The sequence below is a fragment of the Callithrix jacchus genome, chromosome 11 (assembly GCF_049354715.1).
Source record: "Callithrix jacchus isolate 240 chromosome 11, calJac240_pri, whole genome shotgun sequence".
Classification (NCBI taxonomy): domain Eukaryota; kingdom Metazoa; phylum Chordata; class Mammalia; order Primates; family Cebidae; genus Callithrix; species Callithrix jacchus.
Genome location: NC_133512.1, coordinates 105,283,841 through 105,309,203, shown reverse-complemented (window position 1 = coordinate 105,309,203; position 25,363 = coordinate 105,283,841). Strand labels below are relative to the sequence as shown.

Sequence of the window (25,363 nt, the reverse complement as noted above, 5' to 3'; positions counted from 1 at the left end):
GATTACTCAAGGGGTGTGAGCAGTTTAAAAAAGAAACTTATATGAGAATTTGGGAAATATCAACATTTAATGAAAAAGGATTGGGCACGGTGGGTCACACCTGTAATCCCAGCACTTTGGGAGGGCTAGGTGGGTGCATCACCTGAGGTTAGGAGTTCAACACCAGCCTCGTCAACATGGTGAAATCCTGTCTCTACAAAAATACAAAAATTAGCTAGACATGATGGCAGGTGCTTGTAATTCCAGCTACTTGAGGGGCTGAGTTGGAAGAATCACTTGAACCCAGAAAGAGGAGGTTGCAGTGAGCCGAGATAGTGCCATTGCACTCCAGCCTAGGGGACCGAGCAAGACTCTGTCTCAAAAAAAAAAAAAAAAAAAAAAAAACAAAAAGAAAAGAAAAAGCCAGAAATGCAGGGAGAAAACCAAGATTCCTATTAAGGAATCCATAGGTGGAAAGTTTGATAGAGGAGGAAGTGTTTGATAGCACTAGAAGATTAAGGCAGCACCCGTTGTATTCAGCCACTTATGTCATTGGTAGCCTTGGTGGGAGCATTTCCGGTGGAATGCAGAAAACACAGCCAAGCCAGTAATACCATGAGAGAGGGAATTATCGTTTTGGAAGATTAGCTATGAAAGGAAAAAGAAAGTTATTATGCTACCTGGAGAAGCACACAGTCATTAACAGAGTTTGGGGTGATTTGGGATACATTTATGAAGGAAAAATATTCAGAGAGTGAAGTTGATAATGCAAGAAAAGAAGAGATAATTGGTGGAATAAGATTTTTGAGAAATTCAACAGCTGTGAGATCTAGATAATAGATGCAAGGATTATGCTTAAACAAGAAGAGGAAAAACCGTTTCATTGAGAATAGAGGGGGAAAATAAGAATTTACCTAGATGTGGAATAACCTTTGTGGAAAAGCTTGGGTTGAGAAGCAGAGAAAGAGAATAGTTTCTGCAAAATAGTTACTTTCTATGTGATATCGGAGATGGTATTGCATTAGAATACGAATGTAGGGAACAGGGGTCAGGCCTGAAAAGAAGGATAGAAGGACCAATTTTTAAAAGTACTGCTGTGAGGCCAGGTACAGTGGCTCATGCCTGTAACCCCAGCACTGTGGGAGGCTGAGGCAGCGGGATCACTTGAGGTCAGGAGTCTGAGACCACCATGGCCAACATAGGGAAACCCTATCTCTACTAAAAATACAAAAATATTAGCCAGACATAGTGACATGCACTTATAATCCCAGCTACTCAGGAAGCTGAGACAGGAGAATCCCTTGAACCTGGGAGGTGGCCAAGATCGCACCACTGCACTCCAGGTTGAGACTCTGTCTCTAAAAAAGAAAAAAATGAAATAAAATAAAAATAAAATTACTGCTGTGAAAAGTGAAAGGCACTGTCAAGACCATCAGTCGGCTTGCAGGCCCAGTTTATTTAGGAGATTATGAGCCTCCGTGGCATCTCCCTTGAGCTAGGTATGTCAGCACAGAAGGTAGATGCTTGAATGGATAGTTTCATCCTGCAGATTGTGTTAGCAGTTAGGGAGCAAGGAAGATGAGAGCAATGGCACGTTAAACAATCAATACTGAGGGCTAGGTCAAACAGGGTTAACAGCTAGGAAGGGCTAAGAGATTTAAAGGAAATGGAAAGGAAGCAGCAGCCTTGATATGATAAAATACTTTTTAAAAATAAAGTAAGGCAATGAGACAGTAAAAGGACATATCCTCATTTACATATGGATTTACAATTTCAAAAGTGGAACAGTTCTGAGGATAAATTCCAGGGGCTAGCTCACATATGGGATGACGGAGATGGAATGGTGATGAAGTCATTGCAGCTGAGGGCTGTCGTGGATCTGTGAGACATATAATAAGGTTAGATTTACTATAATTAGATCAGAAAAATGGGAACACATCCAGTGTCTAATCTGAGTTTTGTGGATGAAGAAATACAGGTCAAATAGGTAAATAGCCCATCTGTTAGTAAGAAAATCAGGTTAAGCATTCAAGCTCTTTGATTCCCAGTTCAGTACATCCTTCAATATAGAAAATACTTTAGATCTTGGATCAATGAATGATCTTTATAATTACTGGGAGCTGCCAAGTTTATGTGAGTTGTGTGCTATGACCACATCAGCAAACCTTATGTTGGGACATCAGGGTCATTTTTGTTACCAGATTCTTGAGAGTGTCAGTGACCTTTAAACAGTCTAAACAGTGACCTCAGCATCATTGAAAGAAGACGACTTGGATTTAAGTTTTGCTACTTTCTCTCTCCCTGAGCATACCTTCCTGTCTACTACATTAGGTGGATGTGAAGATCTAAGCGACATCTAAAGGGTTTTGTGACCTGCCTGATCCCCTCATCTCTCTTCTGTGTGTTATTCCACAACCTTTCCCCCTTCAGTTCTTCATGTCTGATAAACTTTTCCTTGGACAATCCTCACTTCCTCTGCATGCAAAAAAGGCAAGAGCTCTACAGGTGCTGGATGTAAAGCTAGAGTTACTTAGGGACACCGCGAGGAAGTGGAAACAAATATTCATTAGATTATGTAAAAAGGATGCTGACAATCAAGGTCATCTTGCAAACAGATCCACATTTGGCTATAATGATTATGTATCCTCTTAGACTGGTGGGGCCTTGTGATTTGTTTTAATCCAATTATCTATGTCTATCTAGATGGCGAGGAAGCTCAGTGTATTGGAAGTCCTTCTGATCATCTTCTGCCTAATTGTGGTGGCTGTAGATATCCTCTTGTTGCTTCTTGTATTGGAGGAACCTTCAGGTAAAGGAGATGCTGGTGGCTTCTGGGTTGGAAGGTTGGGTAAAGGAAGTCCTCTCTGGATGCCAAAGAGATTATTTTATTCTTTTGCTTTTCAGTATGCCACTACATTGCAGTATTCAAAATTCACATCTCCAATTAGTTTAACTGAATCTCCAAAAGATAAGCGTTCTTTGCACTGAAACCCTGGATCTTAGTGATATTTAGGGTCTCCCAAGCCCCATTTGATGCAGTTTTAAAATTAGGCTTACCAGATGCCTGCACTTCAACCCAGAGTCATGAAGTCAGATGGCCTTCAATGAGAAATGACTGTTAAGGTAACAGTGGAAAAGGAAGCTAAGGTTACAGGGAGGTGGAGGGCTGATTGGCTAATTATACCAACAACATGGCTGACATAGCTATGGTTTCTTCATAGTGCCTTTGAAACTTCTCTCTCTCTCTCTCTCTCTCTCTCTCTGTCTCTCTCTCTCTCTCTCTCTGTCTCTCTCTCTCTCTCTCTCTCTCTCTCTCTCTCTCTCTCTCTCTCTCTCTCTCTCTCTCTCTCTCTCTGTCTCTCTCTCTCTTTCAGACAGGCAGAAGCATCAAACAGAATGCCTTCTCTTTCATGCACATATTATTCTCTAAATAATAAAATGTATGTAATTCAAAAATATATTTTCATTTAAAGCTGAATTTGGGGTTTGTTCTGCTTGACAAGCTCACTTTATAGACGTGAATTAAGCCTACAGTGAAAAGAAGCTGTCCTAATAGTAGAACCCTACCTGCTCCATCCCGTTTTCTTCTCCCCATAGCAAATATTAAGACACTTTCTAGGATCTATTATAACTTTGAAAGACTATCTGAAAACCATTGATGTAAGCCATTTTGAGCCTATTCCTACTTCTTCCCTCTAAAACATTTTTTTGGATAAGAAGTCTCATGAGATTGTGATCCAATGTATATAAATAATTGATTTCTTTAATTTGACATAAAACTAGATCTTCACACCTGGACTCACCCTAAACCACATTCTGATTCATGCAGAGTAGTTCTACTTTTAACTGTCTTATATACTGAACTTTTCTCTGTTTTTTTTTTTTTTTTGAAAGATATATTTCCAGGGGTTGAAAAAAGGGCTTTAAAATCAATTTGTTTTTATTGGTGAAAACAGGTGACATGACATCTACCCTTTTACTGGATTTTTAAGTGTACAATACAGTATTGTTATCTATTGAAACAATGTTGTACATCAGATTTCTGAAATTTATTCACCTTGCATAACTGAAATATTGTATATATGGATTAGCAACTCTGCATTCCTGGTTCTGCTAACTCTTGACAACCACTATTCTCTTCTTTGCTTCTATGAGTTTGACTATTTTAGACAATTTATATAAATGGAATCCCAGAGTATTTGTCTTTTTGTGACTGGCTTAATTCGTTTTGCATAACATCCTCAAGGTTCATCCATATTGTTGCATATTTCAGGAATCCAGTTTTAAGACAAATTTTTATTGACATATATACATATATACACAAACAAAAGTAGAGTCATAAAGGTAGGGAAGATATTTGGGGGCTTTGTTTTGAATCAGAACAAAAGTATTAAAGGGTACCTGTTAATGCCCACAGTAACTGTTTTCTCTAAATTAAGATGAAATTCCGGGTTTCAGATGGCTCATGGGGTCCATAAACCAATCCTACTTCAGCTGTTGTTATGAGGGGCAACTCACGTTGAGTGAAGGTGTATATTTCCAATGGGGCCAATAATGTCTTCCAGTTATGTAGCCAGAGCCATGTGGTGTCTTTAAGCAGCTGTGCCTCTAAATAAAAGACTAAAGAAAAACAGTAAGAAAAAGAGCTTTCCAAGCTATTTTAACAGGGCTTCCCTGGTAACAAAATAAATAATGTTGGATCCCTACCTGACAACATATATAAACATTAACTCAGAATTGATTAAAGACCTAAATATAAGAGCCGAAACTCTCATACTCTGAATACTCAAAGCACGACAGCAAAAAAAAAAAAAAAAAAAAAAAAAGAAAGCAAATTGGACTTCATAAAATTGAAAATAACTTTGTGCTTTGAAGCACGCTTTGAAGAAAACAATCAAGAATGTGAAAAACAATCCACAGATTCAGGGGACATAGTTGCAGACGAAGTATCTGATGTTAGACCCTTATCAGATACATCATTTGCAAATATATTTCTTTATACTTCCTAAGATAATATAGTAGGATATAAGCGAACATATTCTCTTAGGATGTACAAAGAAATATAACAAATCCAAAAATTTTTTAAAAAGATTGTTAAATGAGTAAAACATTTAAATAGACATTTCTCCCAAGGAAATCTGTAAATGGCCACTAAACTCTTGAAAGTATATTCAACATCATCGATTATTTGGCAAGTGCAAGTCCAGACGATATTGCTTCACGCCCACTAGGATGACTACAATTAAAAACAGATAAAAACAAGTGTTGTTGAGGTCACAGAGAAATTGGAATTCTTACACATGGCAAATGGGAATGTAAAATGGTGAGGTCACTTTGGAAAAGTTTGTCAGTTCCTCAAAAAGCTAAAGATAGAGTTAACCACATGACCTAACAATTCCACCTCTAGGTATATAACCAAGATAACTGAAAACATAGGTCACAGAAAAACCTGTATGTGAATGATCATAGCAGAATCATGTATAACAGTAAAAAAGTAGGAACAACCCGAATGTACGTGAACTGATGAATAGATAAACAAAATGTGGTATATCCACATGAAGGAATGGGATTCAGCCATTAAAAGCAAAGAAGTATTGATACATACTACAACGCGGATACACCTGGAAAATGTTACGCCAACTTGGCTAAGTGAAAGGAGCCGGGCACAAAAGGCCACATATTTTATGATTCTTTTTATAGGCAATGTTCAGAATGGGGATATCCATAGTGATAGAAAATAGATTCATGTTTACCAGGGCCTGGGAGAACAGGGGAATAGAAAATAACTGCTAATGGTTATGTTATTTCTTTTTGGGGTGATGAAATTGTTCTGGAATTAGATAGTGGTCATAGGTTATACAACTTCACAACTAAAAACCATTGACATGTACACTTGAAGAGGGTGAATTTTATGCTATATAAACTGTATCTGTTTAAAAAGCAAACAAACTAGAAATAACTGTGTTTAATTAACCTCGGAGAAGTGTTAAACATTGTATGCAAATGTAGTTACCAGCTACTGGTGATCTGTTGTGTGGAGAATTGGCTGAAAGTCTGTAACTTTGCTGGCTTCCTTCCTGGAACTGTGATAATTACACTACGCATTTTCAACGTTATCCTTTGATTCCTATGCAGATACTTCATTTACTCCAGAGTGTCCAGAGATTGACCAGTCGGACAGGATAGACTGCACACCTGGCCAGGCGGTGACAGAGGTCAGAGAAATAAGGTCCTTTTGGTGGCCTACTGGATGTTACTGAAAAGCAATGAATATGTGAAATGGGCAAAGGGTGGGGTGGCATGGCTTCTGAGCCTCTGATGTGTTTGGAATTATTTGTTTCTTACCTTATTGAAATAACAGTATTAAGAATGTGCGGGAAGCAGGATTGAGAAAGAGGGAGAGTAGGAAAAGCTAACAAGAATATTAATCTGTGGATTATAAAGTTTAAAGTGGAGGGTGACTACAGGTGTTAGAAATGTACCTTAGGTGTGATTTCAGGGATTGTGGTAGAAAGGTTAAATGTTTGTGTCGTAGACTGCGTATTCTTTCAGACTAGAAGTCATTAACACATGCAAAAAGGCAAATCAATAGTGATAGAAAATAGGTTAGCATTTACCTGAGTCACTGGCTGAGTCACTTGCAGAACTCAGGCAGCTTGTTGCAGCAAGAACCTTCTGGAATTATGTTATTGGCAATAGAGGTCCCAATGAATATGTGGTAAAGAACACAAGTTTTCTCCTGAGTAGCTTCTGTAGAAATCGGCTACCTGAACCCTGCTTAGTTGTGACTTATGACTTTATCATAAAAATTGTATATATTTATATATTTAAACTTTATTTCTTTACCCCGTATTCTACATTCTGTATCTTGATATATTAATTAGGTTAACTGAATTTTAGGTTAAATTTTAAACAATATTGACATTTTGATAATTTTGAATCGTCTCATTATAAAAACATAGAAAGTATCTCTATTTCAGCTTTTTCATATATATGTGTGTATATATATATGTATATATATATATATATCTTTTCTTTTTCTTTTTTATTTCTTTTTTTGAGACAGAATTTTGCTCTTGTTGCCCAGGCTGGAGTGCAATGATGTGATCTCGGCTCACTACAACCTGCACCTCCTGGGTTCAAGCAATTCTCCTGCCTCAGCCTCCTGAGTTGCTGGGGTTACAGGCATATGCCACCATGCCCAGCTAATTTTGTATCTTTAGTAGAGATGGGGTTTCTCCATGTTGGTAAGGCTGATCTTGAATTCCCAACCTCAGGTGATCTGCCCACCTTGGCCTCCCAAAGGGCTGGGATTATTATTATTATTATTATTTTTGAGACAGAGTTTTACTCTGTTGCCCAGGCTGGAGTGCAATGGCAAGATCTCAGCTCACTGCAACCTCCGCCTCCTGGGTTCAAGAGATTCTTGTGCCTCTCGAGTAGCTGGGATTACAGGTGCACACCACCATGCCCTGATAATTTTTGTATATTTAGTAGAGACAGGGCTTCGCTGTGTTGGCCGGGCTGGTCTCGAACTCCTGATCCCAAGTGAGGCCTCAGCCTCCCAAAGTGCTGGGATTACAGGTATAATCGTGCTGTTATAAATAGCAGGATTCAAAAAAAAAAATTGCATCAAATTTACATGTCTTTGGGTGAACACTTGGAAGAATTTTTATTGGCTCTCTACCTAAGGATAGAACTTCCAGTTCATGGATATGTACATGTTTAACTTTAGCTGACGCTGCAAAATCGTTTTTCAAAGTATTTGTATCGATTTGCATTTCTTTTAGTAGTTTATAAGGGTTCCTTTGCTCTACATCCTAATCGATGTTTGATGTTTACTCCTTCTTCAATTTAACCATTCTGTGGTTTTAATTTTCGTGTCTCTCATGACTAATGAGGTTAAACATCTTTAGAAATGCTTATTGGCTAGTTGGATAATCATATTTATGAAATGTCTTTTTAATTTTTTGCCTTTTTTTCTACTGAACTGTTCATCTTTTTATTGCTTTGTGGTAGTTATTTATGTATTCTGGGTACAAATCATTTGTTAGATATATATCTTAGTCTATGGTTTGTCCTTTAACTCTCTTAATGGTGACTGTTGATGACAAATAGTTCGTAATTTTAAAACAGTTCACTTTATCACTTTTTCAATGGTTAGTTCATTTCATATTCTATTTAGGTATTCTTGCCTACTCCAAGATCATAAAAATATATTACTATTTTTCCCTAAAAAGCATTATTGTTTTATCTTTCAAAGTTAGATCTTTAACAAGTATAGTACTGATTTTTATATATGGTAACAGGTAAGACTCCACAAACATTTTTTTTTCTTTTTTTGAGACAGAGTCTCACTCTGTCTCCCAGGCTGGAGTGCAGTTGGGTGATCTCTGCTTACTGCAACCTCTGCCTCCCAGGTTCACACAATTCTCTTGCCTCAGCCTCTTGAGAAGCTGGGATTACAGGTGTGCGCCACCATGCCTGGCTAATTTTTTGTATTTTTAGTAGAGATGGGGTTTCACCATGTTGTTCAGGCTGGTCTTGAACTCTGACCTTTTGATCTGCCCACCTCCACCTCCCGGAGTGCTGGGATTAAAGATGTGAGCCACCGCACCCAGCCAGAAACATTTATTTTTCTTGAATTTTTAATAGATCCATCACCACATATTGAACTGACCATCTTTTCCTCCGTGCGTTTTAGTGACACCTTTCCTGTAAATCATGTCTTTATAGGTATGGATCTGCTTCTGGAATCTGTTTGTTCAATTATCAGTTCATTCTCTTGCCAATACCGTATTGCCTTAATTACTATTGCTTTATGACAGGTCTTAATGTGTGGTTGTAGAAGTCCTCCAAATCATGCTTGCTTTTCTACAAGATTGCCTAGCTTACTCTTTGCCCTTTAGGTTTCCGAATACATTTTAATTTTCACGTCCGTCATAACAGCCTGACAGTTTTCTCACAAAACTTGCTAGAAATTTTATTGTGATTGCATAAAATTTACAGGTTCAATTTGGGAAAATGACCATCTTTATAAGGGTGAAAACTTCAATCCCTAAACATAGTATATATCCTTCTAGGTACTGAGATTTTAGCAAATTTTTGATATAGAGCCTTTGCATATGTCTTTGCTACATTTTTTCTATTTAATTCTCTTCAAGTTTTATTCTTAAAATTTTAATTTTCTGTTTCTCTGTTGTTGATATGTAGACTTAAAATCGATTTTTGAATACTGATATTGTAACCAGAAATCTTAAATTTACTTATTAATTGTCCTAGTTTGTAGACGCTTGTTGTTTTCTGATATGATAATGTTATTTGCAAATAAAAACAATTGGAAGTTTTTTCCAATGTGCATTCCATTTCCTTCCATGTCTTTTAATTCATAGGTTACATGATTTTCTTTTCTTTCTAAATTGTCAATATAGTTTGAGACAGTTTATCTCAAAGTCAATATGCAGCTATGGTAGGTTTTAGAAAATAAAACTTTCTGGAGACTGATTTGAGCTACTACTAATAAATAACATTGCAATAAAATACTAATTATAGAAGTGGAATTTCTTGGTTTTGGAAGAAGTTGGTTACATATAATTTACAGATATATATTTTTTTGAAACGGAATTTCGCACTTGTTGCCCAGGCTGGAGTGCAATGGCTCGATCTCAGCTCACTGAAGCCTTCACTGGGTTCAAGTGATTCTTCTGCCTCAGTCTCCCAAGTAGCTGGGATTGCAGGCATGCACCACCATGTCAGGCTAATTTGTATTTTTAGTAGAGATGGGAATTCTCCATGTTGGTCTGTCTGGTCTCGAACTCCCAACCTCAGGTGATCCTTCTGCTTGACCTCCCAAAGTGCTGAGATTACAGGCATGAGCCACTGTGCTGGCCTCATTTACAGATTTTAAGCATCTATTAGAGACTGCATTGAAGAAATCCCTGCATCAAATGGAAGTTGTGCTGGACAATTTCAAATGGAAGTTGTACTAGACAATTTCCAAGTTAACTTTTAATTTTTAAATTATATTAATTAATAATTTCTGATTAAAAATGACATAAAATCTATTTGGAAGATAACTGGAGAATGCTCAAGTTTGATGTGACAGAAAGAATAGAGAGCGGGAGACTTGTGAGTCAACTGCTATATCCCAGGCATGAGTTCATGAGAGTCTGTGTTACTGTAACTCATGCCTGGACTATAGTAGTGTCTCATATGTTTCTCTGTCTCCATTCTAAATCCACAAGGAAGAGATGTGGGGACTGAAATATTGGATAGTAATTGCCTCTGGGGTTTGGCCTTCAGTATCTGGAATATTGGTAATGGTTGAACACTGAAGTAGGAATGTTAGGGCAGACTGCTTACCTAAATGTTTATTGCTTTTGATAGAGGTCTGTGAACTTTGAAACAATTTATGACAATGAAACTGATCTTTTGAATTACGCTGACGCAGGTTTCAGAGGGAGCAGAGGCACTTAATGTCTGACTTAGGAAAATCAGTTATCCACAGGCCATCCAGACCTTCAAATTCTTTCTTCATTAATCCCTTCCAGCCTTTTTTGTTATCGGAAGAGAATGAGACAGGAATGTCAATTAGATCTATGGAGAATTAAAAAGTACATTTAAAAAGATTGTATGGTTATAATGTGATTGTTTTGTTTATTTCATTTTATTTTTTTTTTTTGAGATGGAGTCTCCCACTATTGCTTGGGCTGGAGTGCAATGGCGTGATCACGGCTCACTGCAACTTCCGCCTCCAGGGTTCACACGATTCTCCTGCCTCAGCCTCCACAGTAGCTGGGATTACAGGAGCACACTACCACACCTGGCTAATTTTTTGCAGTTTTAGTAGAAATGGGGTTTCAGTATGTTAGCTAGACTGGTTTGGAACTCCTAACCTGGTGATCTGCCTGCCTTGCCCTCCCAAAGTGCTGGGATTACAGCTGTTAGCCACCATGCCTGGCCGGTTTTGTTTATAATAGGTATGAAGTACTGACTTAAGTTATATTCACGTTGTGGTTTTTCAGGAAAATGATATCAGATGTTAGCCTCTAAAATACTTGTCAGTACTAAGCCTTTTTCAAATGAGTAGTGTTGTGATATATTCTTGTATTTCGTGTCAAAATCTACACTGAACACAGTTCTTTAACAGGACAGATTGAGACATTATAGTTGTGTATAGAATAAAATGAGAAAGTATTAATGTTTCCCGTCTATCTCGAAATCCCCTCCCCCAGAATCATCCAGAATCAAATAAAAACCTTAGTGTATGTCCTTCTCCTGATCTTTCTAAACTTTTGCATCTATATATTTGTTTATTTTGTCTTAACAAAAATTTTATCATATTATATATTTTTTCCAACTTGCGTTTTAAGTTTAAGGCATTTAAATTTACTACATTATTATATTTTTAAAATAGGTTGCATCTGTTGAAATTATCATATGATTTTCTTTTGTCAGCGTTGTGGATTACATTAAAATATTTCTTAATTTAGAACCATTCTAACTTTTGCTTGATTCATATATTATGTAGTAATTCTTTTAATACATGAATGAATTCAAATCAATCATATTTTATTGAAATTTTGCAGATCTATGTTTTTCTAAGTGAAATGGGCCTATATATTCAGTTTGCTACCAGAATTATTCTGGTTTCATAAAATAAATTAGTAAATTTTCCATCTTTTTCTGTATTCTGGAAAGATAATGTATATAATATGAGGACATTTTATTCTTCAATTCATTTGGGCAAGATTTTTTTTAGGGAAAGATTCTTAACTATCACAGTTTTTCATGATTACTGGTCATTTCAGGTTTTCTATATCTTCTTATACAATTTTGACTATTTAAACTTCTACTATGTAAAGATTCATTTAATTTAGTTTCACATTCATTGGCTAACGTTTGTCGCAAATAAGTTTTCTCATGATTCTTATTCTTTATATCTGTTGTCATTTTTCATTTTTATTTTAAATCTTGTTTTTTCCCCTTTTTTATCAAAATAAGACTTGATAAGGTATTTCTATTTCCTTAATCTTTCCAAAGAAACTCTTAGAATGATAACAAAACATATCCTCACACTATAGTAACAGCAGGAATGACATATGAGCCATTAGTATATAATAGGAAGTCCTAAAATGCATATTCACATGCTCATATGTATGCACTTAAATTTAGTTTGTAATAAAAATGACACTGCAAATCAGTGGTGGAAACAAACTTGATTTGATTAACGGTGGTATCTGTCCCCCTGTCCTTGCTGACAGCACTGTGTCCCTGGAATCTGGACGAATTCCTTAACAGAGAAGGCACTCAATGGATGTTTTGAATTGATGAATGTAGTTACTTGCTTCTTTATAGTTACTGCTTTTGTTTTTATTCTATTACATACTTTTTGTGTGTTTGTTTTCTACTTTTCTACTGTCGTGGGTTGTAGACTGAGGTGTTCATGATCCGTGACATTTTCTTTGTCTTTCTCTCCCTCGTCTGTCTTCTTTTTCCTTCTGGAGTCTTCTTAGTTGAGTGTTGCTATCTGAGTCTATCTGTCACTTCACCTACTCTTTCTTTTATATTTTCCATTGCTTTATCTTTTTATATTATTTTCTGGGATAATCTGAAACTTGATTTTTAAAGTTTTTTTTCATAACATTTCTCTTTCATTGTTTTCTTTTGTAATTCAGTTGAAATATTAAGGAGTTTAAAATCTTGTTCAAAATCTTAAAATTACACATTCCTCTTTTTTTAGTGCAAATTATATGGTTTGACTTTGTGTCCCCACCCAAATCTCACCTTGAATTGTAATACTTCTAGTGTGTCAAGGGTGGGCCAGGTGGAGATAATTGAATCATGGGGTCAGTTTCCACCATACTGTTCTTATGGTAGTGAATAAGTCTCATGAGAGCTGATGGTTTTGTAAAGGGGAGTTCCCCTGCACAAGCTCTCTTACCTGCTGCCATGTAAGATGTCCCTTTGCACTTTCTTCATCTTCCACCATAATTGTGAGGCCTCCCCAGCCATGTGGAACTGTGAGTCCATTAAATGTCTTTCCTTTATAAATTACACAGTCTTGGGTATGTTTTTATTAGCAGTGTGAGAACTGACGAATCTAGAAAATTAGTACCAGGTTGAGGGGTGTTGCTGTAAAGATACCTGAAATGTGGAAGTAACTTTGGAACTGGCTAACAGGCTGAGATAGAAACAGTTTGAAGGGCTCAGAAGAGGACAGGAAGATGTGGGAAAGTTGGAATTTCCTAGAGGCTTGTTAAATGGCTTTGACCAAATGCTGCTTGTCTCAGATGGAGATGAGGAACTTACTGGGAACTGGAATAAAGGTGACTCTTGCTATGTTATAGTAAAGAGACTGGCAGCATTTTGCCCCTGCCATAGAGATCTGTGAAACTTTGAACTTGAGAGAGATGATTTAGGTTACTGGCAGAAGAAATTTCTAAGCAGCAAAATGTTCAAGAGGTACTGTTAATGGAATTGAGCTTATGTATTCACAAAGATATGGTTTGGAATTGGAACTTATGTTTAAAAGGGAAGCAGAGCATTAAAGTTCAGAAAATTTGCAGCCAGATTATGTAATAGACAAGAAAAGCCAATTTTCTGATGAGAAATTTAAGCCAGCTGCAGAAATTTGCATAAATAATAAGGAGCCAAATGTTAATTACAAGACAATGGGGAAAATGTCTCCACAGCATGTCAGAGATCTTCACAGCAGTCCCTTCCATTACAGGCCAGGAGGCCTAGGAGGAAAAGATGGTTTCATGGGCCTGACCCAGGGTCCCTCTGCTCTGTGCAGCCTAGGAACTTGGTATCCTGTGTCACAGCAGCTCCAACCATAGATTGGGGTTAAAAGAAGCCAAGGTACAGCTTGGGCCATGGTTTCAGAGTGTGTAAGCCCCAAGTCTTGGCTGTTTCTACATGTTGTTGAGCCTGTGGGTGCACAGAAGTCAAGAATCAAGGCATAGGAACCTCTGCCTAGATTTCAAAAGACATATGGGAGTGCCTGGATCTCGAGGCAGTAGTTTTCTTCATGGGCAGGGTACTTATAGAGATCGTCTGCTATGGCAGTGCAAAAGAGAAATGTGGGGTCAGAGCCCCCATACAGAGTCCTTACTGGGGCACAGCCTAGTGAAGTTGTAAGAAGAGGGCCATTGTCCTCCAGTTCACAGAATGGTAGGTCCACTGACAGCTTGCGCTGTGTGTGGCAGACACTCAATGCCAGCCCATGAAAGCAGCCAGGAGGGTGACTGTACCTGCAGACCCACAGGGGAAGAGCTGCCCAAGGCTGTGGGAGCCCACTTCTAGCATCAGCATGACCTGCATGTGAGACATGGAGTCAAAGGAGATTATTTCAGAGCTTTAGGATTTGACTGCCTTGTTGGATTTCAGACTTGCAGGGGGCCGGCAGCCCCTTCATTTTGAACAATTTCTCCGATTTGAAATGGGTATATTTACCCAATACCTGTACCCTAATTGTATCTAGGAAGTAACTAACTTGCTGTTGATTTTACAGGCTCATAGGTGGAAGGGACTCATAGGTATCTTAGATAAGACTTTGTTCTTGTACTTTTGGATTAATGCTGGAATGAGTTAAGATTTTAAGGGACTGTTGGAAGGCCATGATTGTGTTTTGAAATGTGAGGACATGAGATTTGAGAGGGGCCAGGTGCAAAAGGACATGGTTTGGCTCTGTGTTCCCACCTAAATCTCACCTTGAATTGTAATTGAATTTCATTTGTAGTTGTAACTATAATTGAAATTCAATTGTAGGCTGGGCATAGTATAATTCCAGCACTTTGGGAGGTTGAGGCAGGCAGATCACCTGAGGTTAGGAGTTTGAGGCCAGCCTGACTAACATGGTAAAGCCCTCTCTCTTCTAAAATACAAAAATTAGCTGGGTGTGGTGGTGGGAGTTTTTAATCCAAGCTATTTGGGAGGCTGAGGCAGCAGAATCACTTGAACCCGGGAGGCAGAAGTTGCAGTGAGCTGAGATGGTACCATTGCACTCCAGACTGGGCAACAAGAATGAAACTCTGTCTCAAAAAAAAAAAAAAGGATTCAATTCTAATTAAATTTCTGGCCTGTAATATTGCATTTTATTTTGCTATTTTATAAATAGATTTGTAATTTTTTTCTTAAAATTATTTCTGTCATTTCATGTAAATTTAGTTAGATGAGGAAGGTGGATGCCTGTGTTTATTCTAACACATTGGTCCCAGTTCCTATTTGTTTTATTTATCATAACAAAATAATTTTATGTAAATTAATCTGAAAATTATAAGATCTTTACAAAATAAATCTTGCTAAATAACAACAAAAGAGTATTCATAATCAAACTACTCTGAGAAAAATCCACATGTGATTTGTTTTTGCCTTGGACATAGTATAGACATTGTGAATTTTTGTGTTAGACTCTGTCCTAGTTTTAATTGTCTCTAGTTTTCTTAGCTTCAGCTTGCTTACTTTCTGGAAATGCTTTTCTTTTTTGTTGTATTGTTAGCCACTTGCATGACTGTTCCTCATGGGAAAGTCCAAACTGCTTGGACTGGCTTCCAGCCCACTCATGGTTAAAAATACTATGTGATTTCCAGCTTCATTCTCATACTCAGTGTTTTTGGCACAAGAAATGTGTGGTTTTCCTGAGTTTGTCATGCATTGCTGCTTTCTCTGCTGGGAACACTGTTCTTCTGTCTAATTTCCCCTGGTGCTTTATGACAGGACTTACCTTTCATTTACCTGGAAGCACTCCCCACCCTACTCCAAGCCTACTAGGCTGGGTACAGTGACTGTGTGTTCCCTCAGCTCCTGGACACCCCTGGTGGAGCCCTCATATCATCCTACTGTATGTAATTGCTTTCCTAATTGTATAGATTTGCCACTAGACAAAAAGTTTGCAGAAGGCACAAGCTATATCTTATTTATCTGTATTATAGTTCCATGTCTGGTAGATAATATATATTGCATGGTTGGATAGATGCATGAGTAAGTAAAGAATAAATTAATGAATGTAATTATAACCTATCTTAACTTCTCCTTGGAATAAAATGGGTTATAAATAAACAGACAGATAATACTTTCCTTCCCTCATTTTATATACTGCTAACTCTGTGTCATTGTTACAGGATACCTGCAGATGGAAATATAAGTGCTGCTGGTTGCCTGTGGCAGATGCCAATGTCCCTAGGTGCTTCTTCCCTAGGAACTGGGGCTATGAAGCCAGCAATGGCCATACAAATACAAGCACAGGTGAGCACTGCCCTGATGTAGCTCCCTGGGAACAGCTCCTAGTGTATATTAGAACTGTCTTTCTGACTGTATTTGTTAACTGCAAAATAAAATAAAAGCTAAAAGTTGGCTGGGTGCAGTGGTTCACACCTGTAATCTCAGCATTTTGGGGGGCCAAGGTGGGCAGATTATGAGGTCAGGAGTTTACAACCAGCCTGGCCAACATGGTGAAACACTGTCTCTACTAAAAATACAAAAATTAGCTGGGTGTGATGGTGGGTGCCTATAATTCCAACCACTTGGGAAGCTGAAGTAGGAGAATCGTTTGAACCCAGGAGGTGGAGGTTGCAGTGAGCCTTGCACTCCTGGGTGACAGGGCGAGACTCCATCTCAAAAAAAAAAAAAAAAGGCTAAAAGTCAGTCTCTTTCTCTCCCCATATTTTGTCACCCCTAGGATTTACTGCCCAGTTGAAAAGGTTGCCATCCCCATCTCTGTTTGGAAATGATGTCACCACCACCCTTTTCACAGCTGAATATCAGACATCCAATCGGTTTCATTTTAAGGTTAGTTTGGGAATGACTGCTAAATATATTTCTGAAGAAAGCAGTGTGCCCACATTGGGCTTGAGGTGTGGAGGCAGAAAGTACCTCTCTCCCATTCTGCAGGGATCTCTGGATGGGATGGGCAGGCTAATTTTTATTTGATGGGGCACTCATCTACTCTGTCTACAAGGGGCTCTGTCTACAAGGGGCTCTGTCTACAAGGAACGGGTCTTATCTGCAGTTGTCCCTTCTGTTTTTCTTTTGACAGATCACTGACTTTAATAACATACGCTATGAAGTTTCCCATGAAAATATTGACACAGTTAATAGCACTGCTAATGCCACCAATTTGAGCTATTACGTGGAGGCTACTGATAAACCTTTCAGCATCAAAATAATGAGGACAAGCAACAGAAGAGTCTTGTGAGCTTTTTGACCCTCTTTTTGCATCTTTGAATACACAGTTCCAATATTACTCATTCTGATTTACCGTGGGTGGGCAGTGAAATAAGTACAACTAGAGAAAATGTTTGAATATCAGAAAAATGTCAAAGCTTTTGCTGTAAGATAACAGTGTTAGTCTATTATGCTCCTCAAACAAAGGATACTAAAATGTAATACTAAAATATTTGCTAAGTTATATAAGTATATGTAATATATATAATATTAAATATATTAATATCATAGATTATATTAAATGTTTTAATATACAAATATGTAATATTAACTATATTTACATACCATATATTTATAGATTATATATCTATATATGTTCATATGCATTTATATTAAATATGCATTTTAATATATATTTAATATGCATCAATATATTAAATATATTTTATATAATAAATATATAATGTGTTTATTTAAAATTTAATAATATATATTTATATATTACATGTATAATATATGTAATATATTTATTTGTATAATATATAGTTATATATACACATAAATATACTTGCGGTTTACATATGTTGTAAAATAGAGGGTTTTATTGTTTTAAATTATTATTCATACTGGAACTCAAACTTCATTGTCTATCATTTTAAATTATTTACTGTGAATCTTACTATCAAGCAATGATCAACAGTTTGAGCTTAATTCACAAAGTGTACTGGGGAAAATAGAAGTATTAGTGTCAGTAAAACCAGTATTCACATCCTGGCACCAGCAGATAAAAGTCAGTTCAGCTGTGTTATATGTCAGGCAAAATATCTCTCCTCAACAGTATCAGTTTCCTTTTCCAAAAATGGGGAATCAAAATACCCACTTTTGCTAGGGGCAATGAGATGTTGTTTATAAAGCACCCAGAGTGGTGCCTGGAATGCACTAGATGCACATTAAATGTGAAGTCAACTCTGTTGCCCTCTTTCCCCAATTGTTCTGAGCTCCCGGCATTCTGCCACTAATGCTGTCTTCCTCTAGAATCAAAGAACCAGAGGTGTCCTAGAAAGGTCTTCTAAGGTAGCATGAAAATTGATGATAATGCCTGAAACAACAGATGTCTAAGTGTATGTGGAAAGGAGAAGATAGCTTCCTGGCAGAGGAAGGAGTGTTTTCGTTGATTCTTGCTTTACTTACCCCATGGCCCAGGTTGGACACAAGCATTGGGCCCCTCCAGTTTGCCCAGCAGTACCTGCAGCTGTCTTTCCGACTGCCCAGTGCCAATGTGTATGGACTGGGAGAACATGTGCACCAGCAGTACCTCCACAACATGACCTGGAAGACCTGGCCCATCTTCACCCGGGATGCCACCCCCACTGAGGTGAGGTGCCTTCCTCCTGAGTAAGGGATACCCTGCTTCCTTTCCTAAAAGTAGCCTGCAGAAATACATCTGTATCTTACTTTGCTCATTTTACGTATGTTAGTGTTGAGGAATATTTGTTCTTGAGGCCTATAAACTCAGGAATATAGCAGTATTAGAAATAAAATTTAAATTAGAAATTTTCTAGCAATTAGAAATGTAGCATTTAAAAAAATCTCACTTGTAATGGGATATATAATTTCATGATTATATTCGAACCTAGTGTATATTAGAAAATACTTCTGCCAAATGACTATGTCTTGGTTTAATAACTGAGGAGAGGAGAGCTTCAGCAGGAGCCATGCTCGGTAGAACTCAGTGGACTAAACATGTCTCTTTTGAAAGCTTTCATGCTGTTCTAGGTGTTTGCTTGTGAAAGTATGTTTCAGAGATGTCAGCATTGGCATCACTTGGGAGGTTTTTACAAATGCAGAATCCCAGGCCTACTGGATCTAAATCTGCATTTTAACAAGATCCCCAGGAGACTCACATTCATATTGAAGTGGGAGAAGGACTGCTCTAGATTAGTGCCTCTCAGCTTATCTGGAGTGAAGGACAAGTTTCTTTCTCCTAAAAAAAAATAATCCATCATGGGCAATAATTTTGCAAAATACAATTAAAATATATTACTGGGAAAATGAAATTAAAAAACCCAAAGATATACCAAAAAAAGCCTACATTTTCAATTGAAGAGACTAAAATTACCCTTTTCAATTCCTATGAAAGAATTTCTAAACTGACTTTTGATTTTCACACTTGTCTTGTGGCTGACTGATAACAAAGGGTTTGGGGCGGGATCATGGACAACGCTTTGAGTCACATAGGTTTGTAGAGCATGTCTTGAAGCCTCCATTGTGCTGATCATATTTCTTGGATTTGTGCAAGAGCTGTGGGTTGAAGTACGGTACAAGGGAGAGAGCGAGCTGACATTTTGCAGGTCGTATTTCGCAGGAGATGAACAAAGCAAGTAGCACATTAACCTGTAGCTCAGCTACCAGCATCTGATGCAATGGAGGGAGTGAACTTGCTGAGCACAGCAAGGACAGAAAAACAATGACTAACACATTCAATAAATTTTTGGTCAAGGGCCCTGGCAAATATTGAATACTAAGAATTGTATTACATTTGACTTTCTATAGCTGACATTTCTAAATTGTATAGTCACAAATTAGATGTAATGCCTTCCATCCTTCCTATCTTCTTTTTTCTTTCCTTTCTCTCCTGCTTTTTTCTTTCTTAAATTTTTTTTTCTTAATTGTCTGTGTGCTACCCAAGTGTGGTGCGATGAGTTTTCCTGGCTATAATTTTACATCTAGCCAAGGCTTATTGGTCTTCTCAATTTTGTAAATCACGTTGATTCTTTTTTTCCCCTCTACTGGTAATTACCATTATCAGAGTTACTGCCTTCGCTGCAGCTAAGGTTATGACATTGTCACACAGAGAACTTGTAAAATATTCTCCACATTTCTAATCTCAACATCTTTTGTTCTTACAGCACTTAGAGTTATACACACACATTATCTCTCTTTTTTTAAATTTTTTATTTTTGAGACAGAGTTTCACTCTTGTTACCCAGGCTGGAATGCAACGGCGCGATCTCGGCTCACCGCAACCTCTGCCTCCTGGGTTCAGGCAATTCTCCTGCCTCAGCCTCCTGAGTAGCTGGGAACATTATCTCTTTTTATGTCAGTGTTCATCACAGCTTTGTCACAGATTCAATATTTTTTCTGTCTCTTTTTTATTAGTTTTAAGGCTTCTTTCATTACTTAAGTATTACATGCTAACTATTGAAACATTAGAAAATAAAACTAGGCATAAAAAATTCAAAATTACATATTACCATAACTTTCTAATATTTTAGCATATATCATAGCAAATAGGTTTCAATGTTTACAAAATAACTTGATTGAATTATAATTTATAGGCCATAAAATTCACCTGTTTTAAGTGTGCAGTTCAGTGACTTTGAGCACATTTACTGAGTTGTGCCAGCACCATCATAATCCAGGTCTATAACTTTGGCATCACCCTAATAGGATTCCTTCTGAGCTTTGAGACTTAAACTCCAGAGCTCGCTGCAGCCCTAGCCAATTACTAATCTACTTTCTGTCCCTATAGATTTGACTTTTCTAGACATTTCATATAAATGAAATCATACAATATATGGTTGTTTGTGCATAACACTTTTAAAGGTTTATTCATGTTGTAGTGTGTATAATTATTTTATTTATTATTATTGAATGGAATTCTATTGTATAGATATATCATATTTTGTTTATTCATTTTCCAGTTGATAATATCATTTCAGTGCCTTCTAATACAATGTTAAACTACATGAAGTGTTGACAAAGTATATATTATAGATGGCTTTTGAATTTATTTTAGGGTGAATGGAAACTTTCTTAACACATAACAGTATTACTTTTCTTCTGTTTTGCTGATAGGGCATGATTAATCTGTACGGAGCTCATACATTCTTCTTATGCCTTGAAGACGCCAGTGGCTCCTCTTTTGGAGTGTTTCTGTTGAACAGCAATGCCATGGGTAGGAAGCATCTTTTTGTCTTCTGTAGGTAGGGATATGTTTTAGGATTCTGCTTTTATAAAAAATTACTTTTATGGTGAGATCACTGTTGAACAGAAGGCATATTGAGCCTACAATACTTTTGTTGAAACTAAAACCTGAAAGCACTTTGGGAGGCCGAGGCGGGTGGATCACGAGGTCAAGAGATCGAGACCATCCTGGTCAACATGGTGAAACCCCGTCTCTACTAAAAATACAAAAATTAGTTGGGAATGGTGGTGCATGACTGTAGTCCCAGCTACTCGGGAGGCTGAGGCAGGAGAATTGCTTGAACCCAGAAGGCGGAGGCTGCGGTGAGCCGAGATCATGCCATTGCACTCCAATCTGGGTAACAACAGTGAAACTCTGACTCAAAAAAAAAAAATAATAAAATAAAATAAAATTTGTTCTTCTGTTTTTGTTTTTTTTTTTTGAGACCGAGTCTTGCTCTGTGGCCCAGGCTAGAGTGCAGTGGTGCAATCTCATCTCCCTGCAAACTCCACCACGCAGGTTCAAGCAATTCTCCTGCCTCAGCCTCCTGAGTAGCTGGAATTACAGACATGCGCTACCACACCGGCCAAATTTTTGTTTTTTTAGTAGAAATGGGGTTTCACCATGCTGCTCAGGGTGGTCTTAAAGTCCTGACCTTGTGATCTGCTCACCTTGGCCTCCCAAAGTGCTGGGATTCCAGGCGTGAGCCACTGTGCCTGGCCTCTTCTTTCTCTTAAAAAACAAACAAACAAAAAAATCCCTCAGTTCTTCATTGGTTTCTTACACATTCAGTATTTGTATAAACTCCAACAACAATCCTCTGATAAAAAGAACAGTGTGATTTTCATCCCTTTCAAAATGAGACTGAGATTCTTTTAGATGGCTCAGCTATTCATACTCTAGAGAAGACTCTGTTTTCAACCATAAGATTCTAATAAATCTCATTTTAATCTTTTCAGAGGTTACTCTTCAGCCAGCTCCTGCAATCACTTACCGCACAATTGGGGGCGTTCTTGACTTTTATGTATTCCTAGGAAACACTCCAGAACAAGTGGTTCAGGAATACTTGGAGGTTTGTCTTTGCATTTAGATAGTCATTATTTACTGCTATTATCTCATATGCTCATTATAAATTAATAAGAGAAAAATAAAAGTTATTAGCAAACTGTATGGATTATAAATGCTGGGATAGTGAGTCTTTCATCCATTGTTTATTTATTTTGATGACCTTTATTGGTTGCTTTCTGAATGCCAAAGAGACTCTGTGTAAGGCTTGAGAAATGCAAAAAGAAGTCAGACACCATCCTACTTTCAAGTAACTTGCAGTCCATTCATGTAGCCCACAAACCAGCAAAGCTTATTCATTCAATAAATTAAAATTTAGTGAAAAGGAACTACCTGAATAAACTTTGCTATTTGTATTTGACTCAAATTATAGAAAAGGAAGATACTTGAAGTTGGGATCAGTGGCTCACGCCTGTAATCCCAGCACTTTGGAAGGCTGAGGTGGGCAGATCACGAGGTCAGGAGTTCAAGACCAGCCTGGCCAACAAGATGAAACCCCATCTCTACTAAAAATACAAAAATTAGCCAGGCATGGTGGCATGTACCTGTAGTCCTAGCTACTCAGAAGACTGAAGCAGGAGAATCACTTGAACCCAGGAGGCAGAGGTTGAGGTGAACCAAGATCACACCACTGCCCTCCAGTGTGGGCAACAGCGAGACTCCATCTCAAAAAAAAAAAAAAATTAGCTGGGTGTGGTGTTGTGTGTCTGTAATCCTAATCCTAATCCCATCAGTTCTTATTCCTTTAGCCTTTGCACACACCACTATCTGAAATTATATTAGACATTTATTTGTTTCCTCTGAGTTCTCCGAGGGCAGGAGCTGTGTTTGCTCTGTGCCACGATATTCCAAATGCCCTTGTTAGCCCTTGCCACACTGTGAACAAATACTCAGAAAAATGCTTACAAAATAATGAATGTTACCAGTTATCCCTTAAGATGCCACCATTATTGAAACATTTTCTGCAAATTTTATTAGTGTCTGATGTTGAGAATACATTTATGTACTTAGTAAAGAAGGATGTGATTGTGGGATTTCACAAATTATTCTAGAAGATTACTCTTAACTCTGGCATTTTCAGCTCTGGAAACCTCATAGAAAAGGAAATGGAACTAATGTTTCCAGTGTTAGGCCTGGGGCTACAGTGTTGATGCTAAAAGCCTGGACACTTACTTACTTATCTTTTCAGCTTGTTGGACGGCCATTCTTGCCTTCCTATTGGAGTCTTGGGTTCCAGCTTAGTCGCAGGGATTATGGTGGCATCAATAAATTGAAAGAAGTTGTAAGCCGAAATCGTTTAGCTGAGATACCATATGTAAGTCGGAACTTCTTTTACAATGCGTTTGACACCATTTCCCAGTTTTAGTTTTTTCATTGAATTCAATTTATTAGAAGAAATGTAGGTAAATCAATAGATTGATAGTCAGGCACACTTGCTGTCAGAAATTTGCATGTTAAGTTATGTATCTGATTATGAAAAGTATACAGTTAATAAAGTCAGATAGATATGGCTTTGAATTTTAGCTTTGTGTATTCATAACAATTTTGGGCTAGTTAATTAACATCTCTGAGTCTTGGTTTCCACCTTTATAGAATAAGAATGTAAGACTAACTTCGGTGCTCTTGTAGTAAGAAATGCCTTATACCATGCATGTAAAGAATCTAGCACAGAAGGTGAACATCATCTAATAGCTGTTATGTTATTAGAGAAAGCAACACTGGAGGTGACATGAGTAGCAGGAGCTGATTATTATAATGACTTACAATAAATGACTTTCTCATGGTGACCTCGTATACTCCTCCCAGATCTAACAAACTCTACTTTTAAACCTTCATGGTTATATGAGTATTTATGATGCTCAACGTCCACCAGTAAGTCAAGATAATTATTAAATGTGTAATACTTGATCATTTCCTCCAGGAGATGCATAACATGTGGCTAATGAATTTATCAGAACAACTTATTTGGGGTAGCTCTTTGGGATTTTGAAACTTTGATGCAAGGATATAGTGTTGGCTGGGCATGGTGGCTCATACCTGTAATCCCAGCATTTTGGGAGGCTGAGGTGGGTGAATCACTTGAGAACAGGAGTTCGACACAAGCCTGACCAACATGGTGAAACCCCGTCTCCATTAAAAATGCAAAAAAGTTAGCCAGGTGTGGTGACACATGCCTGTAATTCCAGCTACTCATTAGGCTGAGGCACCAGAATCACTTGAACCAGAGGCAGAGGTTGTAGTGAGCTGAGATTGCACCACTGCACTCCAGCTTGGGTGACAGAGTCTCAAAAGAAAAATAATATATATATATATAATGTTAACATCTGAAGAAAGATTGTACAGGTGGGAATGACTTGTACCTTCTTTCAGCGTTCTTCAATCCCCTCTCTAAATAGTGATGAGATCAGGCAGGGGGATCAATTTTTCCTGCAAGAAAAGAACGTTAATATATTTTGGTGTTAAAGGGGCATTGACTGTGTTTAATTTTACTTCTCCCATGTCTGCTATCTGCAAACACCCAATTCCAGGAAGAATTTTCTTCCACAAATAAAAGCTTTCCCTATATGTGTTTGTGGAGGACACCTGGGTCCTACATGACTGTGCAGTATTAGAACAGTGGATGCTATGTTGGGCAACAGGCTACAAGCCACATTTTCCTTCAAGCCTGTAAGGTGGAGACTCCTACTGTATGATACTTGAGGAATACTTAGAAGAACACTTCTTTCGTCTTTGAGGAAGGTGGCAGATAGGGGAAAAAAAGCATCTGAATCCAAAGGGCCTGTACCCAAAGCTCTCATCAGCCCCTTGCACCTCTCAGTGCACATACTCCCTCACATTTCAATTTGCTCACTAAGAATAACACCTGCTCCTCAAAGGCTGGTATGCAAACACAAGGAAAAATGTGTGCATGAGAATTTAGCTGAGTAAGGCTTTATCTTTTCATCATCGATCATTGTTAATCATTACTCTAGCACTTTCATAGGGTAAAAGATCATTTTCTCCTTGTATGATATATTATGGCTTGATGCTTGGGTTAAGTTGGTACATGGTTGTAACATTAATAATATAATTCATTGAAAGAATCATTTAAAGAACACTTGTTTTATGTCAAGCATCCAAGCTCTCAAGTTACAGAAATGAACAAGATGCAATTCCTGCCCTCAAATCCTCCCAATACTTTCTGAC

The 25,363-nt window shown here is 37.7% G+C and overlaps 1 protein-coding gene across 1 annotated transcript in view; it reads left to right on the top strand.

Moving 5' to 3' along the window:
* The window catches only part of MGAM2 (maltase-glucoamylase 2 (putative)), a 130,751-nt gene that overhangs the window by 1,993 nt on the left and 103,395 nt on the right, over positions 1-25,363 (top strand). The window contains exons 2-10 of the mRNA XM_035254554.3: positions 2,683-2,788; positions 6,115-6,194; positions 16,104-16,227; positions 16,661-16,770; positions 17,018-17,172; positions 18,349-18,520; positions 21,004-21,103; positions 22,072-22,184; positions 23,367-23,492. Coding sequence (XP_035110445.2) covers positions 2,683-2,788; positions 6,115-6,194; positions 16,104-16,227; positions 16,661-16,770; positions 17,018-17,172; positions 18,349-18,520; positions 21,004-21,103; positions 22,072-22,184; positions 23,367-23,492 — 1,086 coding nt within the window. The remainder of the gene's footprint in view (positions 1-2,682; positions 2,789-6,114; positions 6,195-16,103; positions 16,228-16,660; positions 16,771-17,017; positions 17,173-18,348; positions 18,521-21,003; positions 21,104-22,071; positions 22,185-23,366; positions 23,493-25,363) is intronic.